General features: G+C 38.2%; 1 protein-coding gene across 6 annotated transcripts in view; it reads right to left on the reverse strand.

The window, feature by feature from the left end:
* Positions 1 to 3,656: 3,656 nt before the first annotated feature.
* The window catches only part of Clock (clock circadian regulator), a 73,846-nt gene continuing 60,044 nt past the window's right edge, over positions 3,657 to 17,458 (reverse strand). For 2 of the 6 annotated variants that reach the window (XM_042678296.1, XM_042678295.1), the window contains exons 19-23: positions 15,904 to 16,056; positions 14,990 to 15,196; positions 13,867 to 14,072; positions 7,117 to 7,399; positions 3,657 to 6,634 (exon numbers count right to left, since the gene is read on the reverse strand). In XM_042678296.1, coding sequence (XP_042534230.1) covers positions 6,458 to 6,634; positions 7,117 to 7,399; positions 13,867 to 14,072; positions 14,990 to 15,196; positions 15,904 to 16,056 — 1,026 coding nt within the window. In that variant the 3' untranslated portion in view covers positions 3,657 to 6,457. The remainder of the gene's footprint in view (positions 6,635 to 7,116; positions 7,400 to 13,866; positions 14,073 to 14,989; positions 15,197 to 15,903; positions 16,057 to 17,458) is intronic. The other 4 variants (XM_042678300.1, XM_042678298.1, XM_042678297.1 and 1 more) reach the window with 4 other exon arrangements.

Here is a 17,458-nt window from a genome sequence, read left to right on the forward strand (position 1 = left end):
AGAACCAAGCAGTAAAGACAGCAATGCCAGGAATAGCACACTAAGAACTACACAGAACATTAGCATTTGGTGTGTTTTTACAACTACCAACTGATGTTAACAAAAATGTACAAAGATACAACTTTTTTTTTTGCACTAACTGGTTTCAATATACACTGATTAACTTGTCTTTGGGCTTTGATCTTTACAGAAGAGTGACTCTGAAAGTGCCAACTGAGGCCCTACAACCACAGGAAAATAGATTTCAAACTAATTAGAATGGTGTAAATTACAGCTGTTCCTGCTGACATGTATTTTATAAACAGGACATTTCCTGGACAATGATTTTTTTGCTTGAAGATGATTGTCTAGTATACAATACATTAATTAGAAGGTAGCATACCTTTTCCTACATTTTAACTTCTTGGTAATGGCTCAGCCATTACCAGTAGTGAACCTGCACCAGTACAAGTCAACTCAAAAAGACACAAAACAATTCAATGTCATTTCCCAAAGTGATGTCACAGTTTGTTTCCTTAGAGATTTAAAAGCATACATGTGAAAATAGCGTATCTTTAAACCTGTTAATACATTTTATTTGTACAAAATAAAATCCATCCTGTTCGTGACAATGTTTTAATTACCCATTCTCTTAAGGGATCCCGAGTGAACCTTGCCTTGCCTTGCCTATGGGAGGTACAGCTTCAAGCAGCTCAGGAGCCCTAAAGTGGAGGATTATGTTTCAATGAGTGAGCCGGAAGGATTCTTGGGGTATGTCCCGGCTATATTGGACAGTGCTGTGTATAGAGGTTTTGTTTTCAAAAAGACCAAGCAACACTACAACTATATAAAGACAGCAAACTTTTGTAGAGATTTTCAGTGTGTATATTCCATCTATTATTTAAGAGCTTTAATATGGATATGATAATGATAGCCATTAGAATATGCTGATCATTTAATATTTCCCCAAATGGGCAAAACAGGCAATGAGTGCCATTGGTTCTGTCATATTGGCCTTTGGCTGTGCTGGGAAAATTATGTAAAAAGTCCCCATAAAATAGAGAAGGCAGCAAGTGAAACTAGAAAAAGGTTGGGGCTATGTGAAACACTGAGGAAAGGAGTTATCTTTTAAATCTTTTCTTAACTGGGTTGAAAGCAGAGGAAGTGCAGGGCAAATGGAATGGGCCCTCCACTGCTCTCCTGCCCTGAATAGATTCAGGTTGTCTTGGAGAGTCATTGAAAGGACTAGCAACTGCCTCAGATAATATCCAGTTCTCCAAGTATAAGACAATGATGCAAAACGAGACAAATCACACATTAAATCATAAACACTGAAATCACTGGTGAGAAAATGATGCAATGATATTTAAAAATATAAATAAATATATTTAGCAATTTTCATTCAAGAAACCCAGAGAACTGCTTTCAAAAGCAACTATCTTAACCACCTTCTAGATTCTTTCTTAATAAATACTTACTATTTTGATTGTCATCTAATGCAGCACCTCAATGTTTGCTGCTGGTGGTGATAGGATTTCACTTAATAGTCTCTTCAGAAACTATCATTTCACTAAAGACCTTCCCTGGGAAAACCCAGGCAGCTCACATGTTAAATACTCAAAACCTTCAAAGTATTACTTAAGAAAACAAGGAATGTAGTGTTATGACAATGGGGGGAAAAAACTATACAAGAGTCACATGGAAATAAAGTATTTTAATTTTAAATATCCAAGTTTGCTTAATTTCTTATGAATTGTTCAACACTGTTTGAAATATCCTGAATTAATTACTACAGGAACAAAATGGATCCTGTGTTTTCACAGGAGACATTAAAAATAAGACCAAATTAAACTTTTTCTTTACCCAAAACAGTCTTTTTCAGTCCTTTTTGTGCAAAAATATTACAAGAGCAATTCAAATGGAAACGCTGAAATGACATGCCAACATTTCAGGGCACATTTAAGACACTCAATTACTGTGTTCTAAAATATTACTACCAATCACTTTTAAATTAACTCTGTATATCTACTCACACAGATGCAATTTCCTAGACCTCTGATAATAAACAGGCTCATTGGTCTCTTTTGGTGTCCACACAATAGGCAAGATTAGGTTTACAATAGTGTTTAAATGGAACTAGCCATCTACAACCTCTTGACTCCACCACATTCAAAATAAGAGTTCATTTGGCTACCTTGAAATCACTCCCATAAACCTATGGTTCACTGGATCTAAACATTTCTCAGAAATGTGTCATAATTTCACCTAAGTGATGATTTGGGGATCCTTTAGAAACAGTTAATGCCTAAGCTAATAAACTTTTATCAAAATGAATAATTGCAATAAAGTGCTTATTACATTTCAAAATGATGCTTTTAGACTGTGGTATGTTGTTTGAAGTGTGTGCTGTTCCTCCCATAAAGGATCCCCAGGCATGAGAGTCTGATCTCACCTGTCTGAAAAAGCAGCAGCACTATCTTTTGGTAGGCTGACAATAGGCACATTACCCATGCGGATGAGGCTACACTAGGGCTATGGCAAAAGGGGAAGGAAATTAGAAAAGTGGGAGGCATGTGGAGGGTTCCTACTATACTTATTGTTATATACAAATATATTAAATATGCTATAAAAATAGTCAACTCTTTTCCTTTGCAACTACTTCAGGACACTCCTTTTAGAAGAATGCTCACTCAATCCAGACAAACATAAACGGTCTCTCCAGTCACTAGTAAAATGGCAAGTGCTTTTGTGCTGATTCTTCACCATTAAAAGTTCCAATCTGCTTACTCCTGGCTAAACTCACTTAGCAATATTAATATCCAGTGTTTATACCTTCCAACATGGACTCCTGTGGCACTAAGAGCAGAGCCACATATATTGGAAAAGTTGTAGGCTTGAGTTTTACACAAATGTTCAACAACCTTTCACTCACTAAAGAAATAGGAAAAAAAAAAGAATAGTAAAGTAATATGCTATCTGCATCCCACTAAAAGTTTGCCTCAATGTAGTAGAAACAATTTCAAAACAGTAATCTCCAGGTGAAAAGAATTAACATCCAGGTAGACTCTTTTAAGGGTCCCTTTCTAAGGCTACTTCAATCATCTTTCTTCAACCCAATGCTCTTTATAGAGCTGGACTGTTTCAGTACCCCTAATCAAGAGACAGCGTTAAGGCAGTGACCAACAACTGTACACATGTAAAGAACTCAAACAACATGCTCACTATTCTGCACTGAGTTTTGTAACAAACTTCATAATCACTGGCATTCTTTAATCACTAGTACATTCCTAAGCCACATCTACATGTGACAAGGCAGAGCACACAGCACTCTTAAACTTCCCACCTGAATTTAGGATGGAATTTGGAGGTGAACAAACCCACTACCAACCCACTACATTTGCTTTTCCTCCCATATTTTGCACTAAAAAAACTGGAGTACTTGTAGGTGTCTGGGTTCTGGCTTGATACCACTTTCAGCAGCAACTGTTAGTCCTAGCATTTGTCACTTGTACTTACTTGTTAAGCTACACTGATAGCACAGAAGCCTGAGCAAGGCAACACTACAGAACAGCCAGCACCTGCCCCATCCCTTAACAGTTCCTTACTAGTAAGCACCACCAGCATGACATGCTTTTAGGAACTGAATCCCCGTGAGGGAAAAGCAGAGGGAAGATCTGTAAGAACCTGAAAGGTGTTTCTATTTGTTATCACTTTATGATTTAGATGTGGGATTTTAATTAAGAACTTTGGCTACAGAATTGAGGGAAGAATGAGAAACTGTTGAATCTTCATCTAAATACTTAAGTCTCATAAGAAGGAGATAGGGGTAGTTTGCAAACCCTAGTTCAAGAGAGCCAGGAGGGAACCAAGGGTAAAGAGATGCTGACTAGCTTTTCCAACACCACTCTCCATACTGACAGCAGAAGTTATCAGCTAACTGCTCCTTTAAATTTAGCAAGTGTCAATTTCAAGCAGGAAAAGGTCACCTTATTCCTGAATAAAAGGAATTACTATGAAAAACTTTAGTTTTTTTTCCCCAAACATTTGTGAATATAGAAAATACTTGAAGAGGATGGGGTAGAAGAATGTGAGTAAATTAAAGTTTAGAAATTTACCGTGTGGCTTATCTTACGTTTTGCTTCTGTTAAGTACAGAGTGGTCACAATCTTTCTTCTAATTATGGTATTCAGAGGTTAAGCCTTAATAGTCCTTCATGTTTTGTTAGCTAAATCCTTATCACTCTGTATTGCCAACAAATGAGGCACAACTCAGATATATACGGAATAGCAGAAGGTTGAGAAAGGCAATTTGGAGACAATCAGTTCTGCCATGTGTAAGCTCAAGTACACATACTTTCTGACAGCTACTCAATGTTCATGGAATGTCAGAAATCTCTTCTGAATTGCCATTTAATTAGAAGAATTCTATGATATGTTAATAATTATTGAGTGGCATCTTGGCATACCTCTTTTTTTACAAGTATAGGTACCAATTTTCTTTGGTTATTTTCAACATTAACTTTTAACTTCATTGTGCCCAGGTATACTTTTGTTTTGTAGCAAAACAGAAGATATTTCTTAAGGATGACAGTAAAGCCAAAGATCAAGAACTGATTTAGCATATTCCCCTGAGCCTTTTATCTAGAAATTCTCCATTAGATTATCATCTTTACTCAAAATCTTAGCAACTTCACCTCTGTTAACACATTTTCTCTTAAGGTCATTTTTGATTTGTGTTTTTTCCTGCTTTTCAGTCACTAATATTCTAATAAGATTTTCTGCTAATCTTAATTCTCTATAATTGCAGATTTTATTATTAGTACCATAAAATCTAAGCAGTGCTTTTAAAAATGTATGTAACTTGTGTTGGATTTTATTACCTTTAGAATATGATATTAACAGATGAAATCTTAGTTCATATTTAAAAAGCATGTGAGTTACAGTATTTGTGTTATAATGATGGCAGAGCCAATTTCTACCTCTTCACACAGGAATATCTATCACGTGGGGCAAATATTTACTGGTAATGACTAGCTTTAAAGGAAGATACTAATTTAGGAAACAATTTTGGGAGCGTACTAGTAACTGTAATAGTGATGGGTTAATTCTCTTTACTCTAAACTTTTTGTATCCCAGTCTAAGAGACTCAGCAGTCTCTATAGGAATCAATGGAAAATAATGACACTGATAATCACATGCTGTTAAAAATGTACTAAGGTTTCAAAACTGCTATTGAAACCAGACAATGAATTCAAGATGGTGAGCTATCACCTGAATCAAATCAAGGCACTATGGAGCCCCTCCCCCCCCAAATAACCCTGAATCATTTCTGACTAAAAGAAGCATTGAAATTATGAAGGATAATAAAAAGATTCCAACAAATCCTAAAAGTTAAAATTCCCACCATTGAGAATGTTAAAAAGTGCCTAAAATGTTTTGTGTGCAAAATTTACTCCTATATAACTGAAACATTCTTGAAATTACTTTCAGGCTTGTTGAAAACCTTGTACATATGTATTTCCCATTAAGAAATACATAGAAATATGTGATCAAACTCCCAACCATCTAAAATACAGCAGTGCAAATCCTATTTTCAAACATAATTGAAAAATAATGAAATGAGGGCTATTTTTTTAACTTGAAAATCCTATTGTATCAATAATTTAACCTGAAAAAAAAATCCATTCCCAGCAGCACTTCATACCTCACTAAACAAACTGTGACATCACAGCCAAAGTATGAACACAAAGACCTGTGCCCTGGAAAAGTGAATAGAACACTATTAATGCTGTAAACAAAAGGAAAAGTGGAGGCTTTATCAGGTGTAAAAATCTAATGAAATGTACTCATACCTATAAGGAAGAGATAATGCTTTCATGCAGCATACAGAATGTGTGCTTCTCTCCTTCATCCAGACATATACATATTTTTACAGCATCTATACATAAAGAATTTGAACCCACACAACATTCTCAAAGTAATTACTGTTCTATCATTATTTGAAGAGGGAGAGAAATGGGGGACCTACTTACTGAACTACCTTCATGGCATCATTGTAAGTGAACCCCTGACGTGGCAGTGGTGCAGTCCTCTGTAACACTTAATACCAGGAACAGGACCACTAAAAGTACAAACATTATTTGTGCCTTTCAGGTTCACTAGAGGTCAATCTCATAGCTGAGCTTCATACATTTGGCAATATACTCTTTTTTTTTCCCCATCAAAAAAAATATCTGGTGACCAAAACACTGTCAGAATTGGCTATGTCTCTAGGATTATCTCCTGCTGGCTGGTATTTAATGTACATTTGTAGCACTAGGCAGCATTTTTCTTACCAACTAATTCCAGGAATGAGAACACTCAATAGTACATCTTATGGAACAGCTGGAAGTCTTCCTCCTAATCTCGGATTATCTGAGTAACTCTTTATGGACCATCTCCTTCGTCCCTTGATGCCAGAGAAGAAGGAAGTTTGTGTGCTACTGTGGTTGAACCTTGGAAGGATCAGTCAAGCTGTCAGTCCTATGCCGACTAAGTTGCTGCTGTTGCTGCTGCTGCTGCTGGTGATGTGACTGAGGGAAGGAGCTCTGTTGTAGTGGAAATGCAGCAGAGAGGATAAGTTGAGTTGAAGGATTCCCATGGAGCAACCTAGAAGTCTGAAAACACAAATGCTTTGTTCCTTAATACTGTCCACTTAAGATTTACTCAAACTGTCCACTGTCCATAGGGACAAAATCTTTATGCTATTTTCATTTTTGCTCTAACCTTAACATTCTATTTTTTAAACACGCTTATGAGACTTTCCCTCTTTCTTGGAAGTTTAACAAAATTCTTTCCCTCTTTTTTCTCACTATATATGTAAGAAAGACAGTTTCACCTTCTAGAAATTCTAGCATAAGAAGAGAAACAAGGCTTGAAGGAAGAGCCCTGAGGTGGGCAGAAAGCAGGCCACCTGCTCTATTCTAACAGTTCAGATACAACTGAGTATGATTGTGGTAGGACCAAGTCTTCCAAATACTGAACAAGACAAGTAAAAGAAATAGCTAACCAGGACAAATTTTCTAGGTCATTTGCCAAATTCTACTCTAAAAAAAAAAAATAAATGGACTGGAGATGGCGTCTCCATAGGGAAATTTACCTGTAAAAACTGCTGTGGTGGTTGGGTCAGCTGAGCCTGAGATGGTTGCTGAACGGGGGGAAGCTGCTGCTCCTGGGAACTCTGTTGTTGCTGTTGCTGCTGCTGCTGCTGCTGCTGCTGCTGTTGTGTTACTGACAATGCCTGTGCCTGCTGCTGTTGTGTGGCGAAAGTAGGATAGGCAGTCACTACCTGACCCATAAGCATGGTACTAGGTACCATGACTGCCCCACAAGCTACAGGAGCAGTCACTAATTTGGTCACAAGTTGCTGACCTTGAGAAAATCTGTGGGAAGAAAAAAAAGAGGAGTTAGAAGAACAGCTAAGGCAGTGATCATTTAAGATAATATCCAGTGATAGTACCAATTTCATTTTATAAGCACGTTTAGGGCTGGGAAGGTGGCTCAGTGGTAGAGTGCTTGCCTTGCATGCATGAGGCCCTGGGTTTGATTTCTCAGCACCACATAAGCAGAAAAAGCCAGAAGTGGTGCTTGTGGCTCAAGTGGTAGAGTGCTAGCCCAGAGTTCAGGCCCCATGATGGACAAAATAAATAAATAAAAGTGTGTTTATATTTTGTTTTTAAAGATTCCTTTTGAGTTATCAATAAAGAATATATATAGAAAAATCAATATATGACCACAAACAAATATGACAAACCACTTTTTAAAATATATTCAAAAGAATGAAGAAGCCAGGCATTGGTGGCTCATGCCTATAATCCTAGTTACTCAGGAGGCTGAGATCTGAGGATCACTATTCAAAGCCAGCCTGGGCAGAAAAGCCTGTGAAATTCCTGTCTCCAATAAACCACCAGAAAACCGGAAGTGGGGCTGTGGCTCAAGAGGTAGAGCAGTCGCCTTGAGCTGAAGAGCACAGGGACAGCGTCCAAGCCCAGATTTCAAGCCCCATGACTGACAAAAAAAAAAAAAATGAAGAATGAAGAACAGGGCTGGGAAGGTGGCTCAGTGGTAGAGCGCTTGCCTTGCATGCTCAAGGCCCTGGGTTCGATTCCTCAGCACCACATAAGTAAAAAGAAAAAAGCTGGAAGTGGCGCTGTGACTCAAGTGGTAGAGCGCTAGCCTTGAGCTGAAGAGCTGAGGGACAGCGCCCAGGCCCAGAGTTCAGGCCCCACAACCGGACCCAAAAAAAAAAAAAAAAAAAAAAAAAAGAATGAAGAACACCTCCATTTACAAAAATAAATTCAAAATAAATCTAAGCACAAAAGCTAAAAATTGTAAGGAACAAGCTAGGCACCGATGGCTTACACCTCTAATCCTAGCTACTCAGGAGGCTGAGATCTGAGGATCGAGGTTCAAAGCTAGCCCAGGCAGGAAAATCTGTGAGACTCTTATCTCCAATAAACCACTCAGAAAACTGGAAGTGGTGCTGTGGCTCAAGTGGTAGAGCGCTCTCATTGAGATGAAGAGCTGAGGGACAGCGCCCAGGCACGATCCCCCCCCCCAAAAAAAATAAAATAAAAATAAAATGCCACCCAAAACCCTGTAAGAAACAATAAAGCTTCATGACACCAGACTTCAGAAATGATTTCACTGACACCATCAAAACTAAAGGTGATAAAAAGAAAAAAAAAGTTAACTGGACTACATTAAATAAAACATGTATACTGAAAATGAAACTCATTAAACAAGAGTTACATATGTGATATATTTGGTTATCATAATAACTAGATTTCTTAAAACTGAACAACTCACTTAAAAAAATAAGGTCAGGGCTGGGAAGGTGACTCAGTGGTAGAGCGCTTGCCTTGCATGCCTGAGGCCCTGGGTTCGATTCCTCAGCACCACATAAGCAAAAAGAAAAAAGCCGGAAGTGGCGCCACAGCTCAAGTGGTAGAGCGCTAGCCTTGAGCTGAAGAGCTGAGGGACAGTGCCCCGGCCCAGAGTTCAGTCCCCACAACCGGACGCCCCCCCCAAAAAAAAATAAGGTCAAACATAAATATGTATTTCTCCAAAAAGACAGAGAAATGGCGAATAAATGCACACAAAGGTACTCAGTATAACTAGTCATTAGGGAAATGCTAATCAAGCCACAATGAAAAGCCACTTTATATACCCATCAGGCTTTCTACCATAGACATCAACAAACAATCATCAGTGTTGACAGAGAAGTGAGAACATTTGTGAACTGTTGATGGGGATGTAAAATACAGCCACCATGAAAAACTATATGGCAGTTCCTCAAAATCTTTAACAAGATTACCAACCACAGGAAATTATTCAACTTCTGAGTGTATAATCCGAAAGAAAGAAAAGCAGAGACAGATACTTGCATGCTTACATTCATAGCAGCACTTATTTTCAGGTGAGGGCATGGAAGCATCCAGAGTTTCCACTGACAGGCAGAATGGGCAGGCAGCCAACAGTACACTTGACAATGGTCAATGTATCTAATTTTATGTTATATGTATCACAGAGAACTTTTGTCAGTCATACGGCTTGAACTCAGGGCCTAGGCACTGTCCCTGAGATTTCTGCTCAAGGATAGCACCCTATTACCTTGAGCCACAGCACCACTTCTGTTTTTCTGGTGGTTAATTGGGAGGTAAGCATCTCATAGACTTTCCTGCCTGGGCTAGCTTTGAGCCAGGATCTTCAGATTTGCTAGGATTACAGGTGTGAGCTACTAGCACCCAGCATAACAGAGAATTTTAATCATGTCAAAACTATAAACTTTTTTCTTTTCATAAAATGACTAAGTGCTTGGGAGTCAGATATATGTGGCACACAATTCACAGAAAACCTTAAGGCTACCATAAGATAATTCAAAAGAACTACATTTATAGAAAAAAATCCATCAAATGTGTATTACAAACATAAATAAAAAGTGATATTCTAATAGTGGATACAAATATTCTTTGCTGGGACCAGTGGCTCATGTCTGTAATTCTAGCTACTTGTTTAGAAGGCTGAGATGAAGATTACAATTTGAAATCAGCCCAGGGAGGAAAGTCTGAGAGACTTATCTTTAATTAACCTCTAAAAAGCTGGAAGTGGCACTGTGTGGCAAGTGGTAGAGCACCAGCATTAAGTGAAAAAGCTAAGGGGCAGTGGCCTGAGTCTAAGCCTCAGTACTGGCAAAAACAAAACAAAAAATTTTAATTTACAAGTTTATCAATGCAGCATAGTGTTTACTATTATTTGCTAATTTCCTCCCTTCCTTATCTCTTTCCAATTGCCTTTTTTATGGGGTGATGTTCATTTCTAACACTGGCCATCACAGCAAGGAAACAGATCTGACCCTATCATGTAGCAAGATGAAGACTGTATTAAAATCTGTAAAACAACATAACAGTATTAATGTAAGGATGCAGTAGTGGTTCAAGTGGTTGTATACTTGCCTATACCAAGTGTGAAGTTCAGTACCACACCCCAGTACCACCAAATCACACACACAAAAAAAGAAACTCTGAGCCGGGCGCCAGTGGCTCACGCCTGTAATTCTAGCTACTCAGGAGGCTGAGATCTGAGGATCACGGTTCAAAGCCAGCCCAGACAGGAACATCCATGAGACTCATCTCCAATAAACCACTAGAAAACCGGAAGTGGCATGTGGCTCAAGCCATAGAGCGCTCACCTTGAGCTGAATAGCTGAGGGACAGCGCCTAAGCCCAGAGTTCAAGCTCCACGACCACCAAAAAAAAAAAAAAAAAAGAAAAGAAAAGAAACTCTGTACATGTATTGTATATTGTATATATTCCATAAGACAAAATAAACTTACACGGATTCATTTTTGCAGTGATGGGGATTATCCCCACTCTGGGCTAGGCAATGGAGAATAGAGAATGGAGAATGCTAGGCAAGCATTCTACATTGAGTCATAGCTTTATACCCTTAATTTATTCTGAATTCATGTCACATTTGAAAATAAAATACTGTATTTTATATACTTTAGGACCAAATGCTTGAGTACAAAATAAAAAAACTCTTAAGGCTCAAAAAAAGTAGCATTTAGAGTGTACTTAGTTATATAAGTGCTAAATGCTATTTCCTTTGTAATCCTAAAATTAATATTTGAATTGCCTATTGACTCATTGATACGTGCTTTATCCAGAGAATACTTTATTCATTTCTGACAGAAAAACATATTCTCTAATCATCTCCATTGCCCAGCTCACACTTCTGTGGCTGTGCATGTACAGGTCTCTTTGGCTGAGAATGCCCCTTTAGAGGCCTCACCACATGCAAATCCAAAACCACCCCTCACTATAAGACTCAGGCCAATGGTCACCTCCTAATCCAAACTATCCCTGACCAACCTGTTTGCCTCAATCCACAAAAATACTCACTTCTGCTTTTCTGTAAGCCTACAATAATTCTGATTTACCTTTCTATTGATTTTACAAGTCTTTTCCCAGGGGAAAGACCTAACTTACAAAAGCATCAATATATAAGCTTCAAACATTTGCTGAAATAGGATTTGTCCTCTCAGAATTCCATTTACAAATAGTCCCTAAATTGCATCTTCCAAAATGCATGTCAGTAATCCAGTTTAATGGCTTTCCCCCCAAACTATAAAGTAAGTCTTTTGCCTGGGAGTGTAGATCAATGGTAGAGTATGTACACAGGACATACTGGTTCATGTGTATGGACCCAGGTTCTGGGTTCAAATCCCAGCAGCAAAAACAAACAAAAAAATCAGCTCTCTGAGTTTTAATAGATAACATTTGTAAGATTTCATTATGAACATTCATAAGACAGACTTTGTAAGTTAACTGAGTTACAAAGAAAAGCTTCTTGTGCTTTTAATTCCTATGTAATCCTGTAGCTTCTATACTCTGAAAATTATTAACATAGTAAAATATACCATTCAATACAAAAGCCAGTAAAACAATGTAATGAGGTTCTGGATGGGGTTGGGTACAATGGGCAAGAGTAATGTTGGTTTGGTCAAGATGCATTATACTCATAAACTGACCTGTTGGATTGAAACCTCTTTGTACAACTACTTACATAAAAAACAAATAAAACTTAAAAGAAGTATATAGTGGGCGTAAAGTAAGGTAAAAATTATAAACATTTAAAATTGGAGATTTCATAATATGGAGATCCTATAGTTGTTAGAAGGCAGCTTTTCAGCATCGATGGCATTTCTTCAAAAGTTTTATATTTAAGTCAGCTATTTGGAATTCTCATTAGTGTACAGAATTCAGAGTAGCATGCGTGACTATGTAAACTTTGAAATCAGACATCTAGGTCTTGAGTTAGAGTGGCTGCTTCACTGATTTAACCATTTAGACCCATGAGAAATTACCAAAATCCTGTGTTTTTCTTGTATGAGACATAGGGAAAGAACAAAGATACTTGTAAATATTTCAGAAAAAATAAGAATGAATCCATGTATTTTGAGGAAGTAGAGGTGTGACTGAAGTGATGGAATGACAGTCGAGTAGAAAAGCTAAGTGAGAGCTTAAGGCCTTGAGTTTAAGCCCCAGTACCACCCCTCCTCTCCCAAAAAAGAGGGAAAAAGAAAAAAATCATATATTTTGAAAACTTAACAAATTCAAGCAAGTTAAGCTGTACCACCATGAATACTCTCAACCATCTGCACTAACAAGAGGGGGCTGCACAGTGAAACAGCCTTGCACATCATACTACGAACACTACAGAATGTTCTTATTTGCTTGCAGCCTAAAAATAAAAATTTATTTTATTACTCTAATTTTCATGTCTTGAAACAGGTATGTTTTTATTGCAAGCAATAATGGCTGCTACAAACCACAAAATAATAAAATTATAAAAATCAGTTTTTTTTTAAAAAAATCATGTTTTGTTTCTTTTTTTTTTTGGGGGGGGGGGGTCCAGTTGTGGGGCCTGAACTCTGGGCCTGGGCGCTGTCCCTCAGCTCTTCAGCTCAAGGCTAACGCCCTACCACTTGAGTGTCAGCCCTACTTCCGGCTTTTTCTGCTTATGTGGTGCTGAGGAATTGAACCCAGGGCCTCATGCATGCAAGTCAAGCACTCTACCACTGAGCCACCTTCCCAGCCCCGATGTTTTGTTTCTTAATGCAGTGTTAGGAACTGTACTGAGGGTGGTGAGCATGTTAAGCAAGCATTCTAACACTGAACTATATCGCTAGCCTTATGGTTGTGTGTATGTGTATGTGCACACATGCACCCTCCTCCATACACCCTCCTCCATACTAGGGCTTGAACTCAGGGCTTTGCACTTTTTTTTTTTTTATATTTTATTTTATTTGTGAACATACTGTACAGAGGGGTTACAATTACATGGGCAGGATAATGCGTACATTTCTTACCAAGTATTGCAGCCTCCTCCTTTGTTTACCCTTCACATCCCTTCCCAGCCTCCCCCCCCCCCCCCCCCCCCCCAGGGCTTTGCACTTTTGCCTGGCTCTTTTGCTCAAGAATAGCATTCTACCAGCCACTCCTAAATTTTTCATATTACTGTTTTGTGTGTGTATATGCATGTGTGCATGTGTTTGTGTCTGTACATGTGTGCACATCCTGGGGCTTTAACTCAAAGAGTCTGGGCACGTCTCTGAGCTTTTTTGCTCAAGACTAGTGCTCTATCACTTAAACCACAGCTCCACTTCTGACTTTTTGGAAGTTCATTGGAGATAACAGTCTCAAACTTTTCTGCCTGGGCTGCTTCCAACCACAATCCTCAGATCTCAGCTACCTGAGCAGTGAGATTACAGGACAAATTCCCAGCTGTCATATTACTATTTTAATTAACATAACTTTGAATATGACAAAAGAAGTAAGACAAGTACCTTATCTGTCTGTCCTGAGTGAATGTAGTTACTGTGGCACTCTGGGTACTGTTCTGTGACATACTGGATGGAATCTGGACCATGCTTCCAGCGGCAGGCTGAGAAATCACCATAGTATTATATAGAGGAGCTGTAAGAGTACTCTGTGTCTGACTTGGAAGAGATGTTGGCTGACTGTGACCACTCAGTACGTTTTGTTGACTCTGCTATAAAAGAGATTTTACAGAGAGATTAACTGAACAAGGTTATTTGGAGACAATGCATCTGCCATTTACTATTTTAACAATAGCTGATATTAAAAGGGAAACAGGATAAATTACTCTGAGAAAGTCTAATCACAAAGGAACGACTTGTAGTAAATGGAAATGGTTAGGCTTGAATTCCCAGCCAGAAGGAAGGCAAGCTAGGACTTTAAAAGAAACATGATTTTAATAGGGATGGTAGAAAATATACAGACAGAATTTCTGTTAAATACACAAAGTGATTGACTAATGATTAGTTTATTTTTGTATTTTCCATATAGAGTCACAAATATATCCTAATCACCAGGATTTTGTGGGACGTTGATTAAACTGTCACTGTTCTACTCACAGTGTATTCTACGTATAGTAACATGATACCTGGCTAGACTCCTTTACAAATCAAAGCTTTTGTTTGTATGTATGATGGTCCTGGGACTTGAACTCAGGGCCTGGGTGCTGTCACTGAGCTTTTGTGCTCAAGGCCTGTGCTCTATCACTTGAGCCATAGCAGTACATCCAGTTTATTTGGTACTTAACTGGAGATAAGAATCTCACTGTTTCCTGCCCAGGCTGGCTTTGAACCTCGATGCTCAGATCTCAGCCTCCTGAGTAGCTAGGATTACAGGCATGAACCATTGGCACTGGATGCTAATCAAAGCTTTTTAACACATACAAGTAATCTGAGTTACCAGAACCTGGTATCACTATTAGACTTAAACAGATTATACAATTTTTAAATGTAAAATAGTTCACACTAATGGTAAAAAAATTTCAACTAATATTTTAATGATTACTCAATATTTCATGTTCTAATGATCAGACTTCAAGAGATGATACACAACAGAGCTATGTTAATAGCTCATTGTACTTGATCACATTACCTGAGTTGATGTACTTTGTAAAGGCTGTTGAATCATATGCTGACTTGTGCCAATATGTCCAGCATTCATTCCACTTTGAATCTGGTTAGTAGGAACAACCTGGCTTTGCATATTTATAGGTGCAAGTGGCTGGACATTAGATGAATTTCCAGAAGAAAGTTGAACAGAACCAAAATTTAATCCAGGGTTTGATTGTTGCAAAAACATCTTTAAAAATAAAGATTACATTTAAATGAGGTTTTTGGGTTCTTTTCATTCTTTTTTGTTTAACACTAGGGATGAACCCCTCAAGTATGCTAGGCTACATTTGTACCCCTAAATAGACATATATTAGTCATTTTGAGCAATAAATAATTACTGAATAAAACATAAAACTTCCACTCATCCTAATCTTATCATGCTTTTAATTGTTAGAATATATCTAACACACTCAAAGGGCTATGGACTGGCAGCTTTGTATCATCTGTATTTGTAATTTCAGACATTATATTATTTAGAAGTAGTTTCCACTTAGTGTTTCCCTTTACCAAATCCTAGTCTCCTAGTTCCTAGTTGGTAAAGTAAGATGAACATGAACATTTTATTAACTTTTACTTATAAATTCTTTACTGTCTAGATTCAAGGCTACTATAAAATAACTTTCAATATGATGAATTTGAACAACCTAAAATTTGGAAAACATGGAAAAATAAGGAGGCTGCTATCTTAGGAACAAGCATCTCTGGAGACTTTGAGTATACAGTATCATACTGAGTGGGTAACCAATGGGTAGTGACTGAACAGTACTAGTAGAATGTATTTCTGGCACCTCACTTTTCACTAAGAAAAGTGCTTTTCGTAGGAATGCAAAATATGAACAGGATGCTTTGTGTTCATATGAACAGGATGCTTTGTGTTCATAAGTAACAATTTACCTGCAGCCCTTGGCCATGGACCATTTGAAGTTGCTCTTGAATTTTCCTTAGTTCTTCTTGCTGCCGATGAATATTTGCCTCAATCATCCTGGTTCGTTGCTCCAACTGGTCCTTCAGGTGTTGCATGGCTCCTAATTGAGCTGAAAACTGAAACTGAAGTACCACATGTGGAAAAAGCATACCATATTTTAGAATCAATTGCTCATCATAAATGTATAATGTGAAAAGTGAGCATAATGAGTTAAGAATATCATGCATCTTATTAATATATAGCATCTCTGCTCCTAATCTGCCCATCTTTCTCTGCTCTGTGACAGTGAAGCTGAACTTTAAAAGTATTTTTCCCTTTGCCACGCATAGTCAGACCTGTCAGCAGATGTACTGGAAACATGCTACAGAAGACACCTATCTTACTGATTCTGGTCCTTTCCTATGTCATAGGTGCCAGTGAGTGGCATTCCAGTGAGGTTCCTAAATACTTAGCAGGCAGCTTTTCAGCAAGTCTCAGTGATATCCTTTCCCAGGAAAGTCTGCCAGGTCCCTAGCAGGTAGCTTCCTTCCCTCCAGTCATCCTCTGTAGCACTTTAGTGATGTCCATTTTCCAATGGTGCTAGCCATTACCTGTGCACAATGACATATGAATCCCAGGTGGCAAGAGATAGGAGATTCAGAAACATGAGAGAGAATCTTCCAAACTTGTCCCTTCTTTGAGTGCTCTTCTCATTTCTTTTTTTTTTTTTGCTGGTCCTGGGACATGAACTCAGGGGCTTAGGCACTGTCCCTGAGCCTCTTTGAGCTCAAAGCTAGCACTCTACCACTTGAGCCACAGTACCACTTTCAGCTTTTTCTGAGTGGTTTATTGGACATAAAGAGTCTCATGGACTTTTCTGCCTGGGCTTTTGGAACCACAACACTCATATCTTAGCCTCCTGAATAGCTAGGATTACAGGTATGGGCCACTAGTACCCAGCTCTTCTATTCTTATAGTCTTTAGTTTCTTTTACATAGTGGTTAGCAACTTTTAATTTTATCCCTATACAAATTTCTCGTACACTTTTGATTTCTGACTACATCTTGACAGATTATAAGCACATCCTACAGTTAGAAAAGTTAAACTGTGGCTGACCATTTAGTAAAACAAGTTACTTAATTTCTATTTATTGGTGGGTACTACTGAGGTTTGAACTCAGGGCCTGGCTCAGCTGGAGCTCTACTACTTGAGCTATGCCTCCATCTTAGCTTTCTGCTGGTTAATTGGAAGATTCTCCTGTACTTTTCTATCCAATCTGGTTTCAAGTTTTAATCCTCGAGATCTCAGCCTCCTGAGTAGTTAAAATTGCACGAGGTGGCCGGCTAAGTTACTTTATTTCCAACCATCATTTCTACTCTACCCAGCCTGTGCCTTCAGTTAATTCTTATCAAACTGTCATCTTTAGTATACTCTCCAGAATATACTAAAGTATACTCTTCCAGAATTACCCAAAATTATCCAAATCTGACAAATAACTATTGCTGTCACTTATATTTTCAATTGATAATGTCCTTAGACACATTT

This window comes from Dipodomys spectabilis, unplaced genomic scaffold, assembly GCF_019054845.1.
Source record: "Dipodomys spectabilis isolate Male_0828 unplaced genomic scaffold, ASM1905484v1 ptg000043l, whole genome shotgun sequence".
NCBI lineage: Eukaryota > Metazoa > Chordata > Mammalia > Rodentia > Heteromyidae > Dipodomys > Dipodomys spectabilis.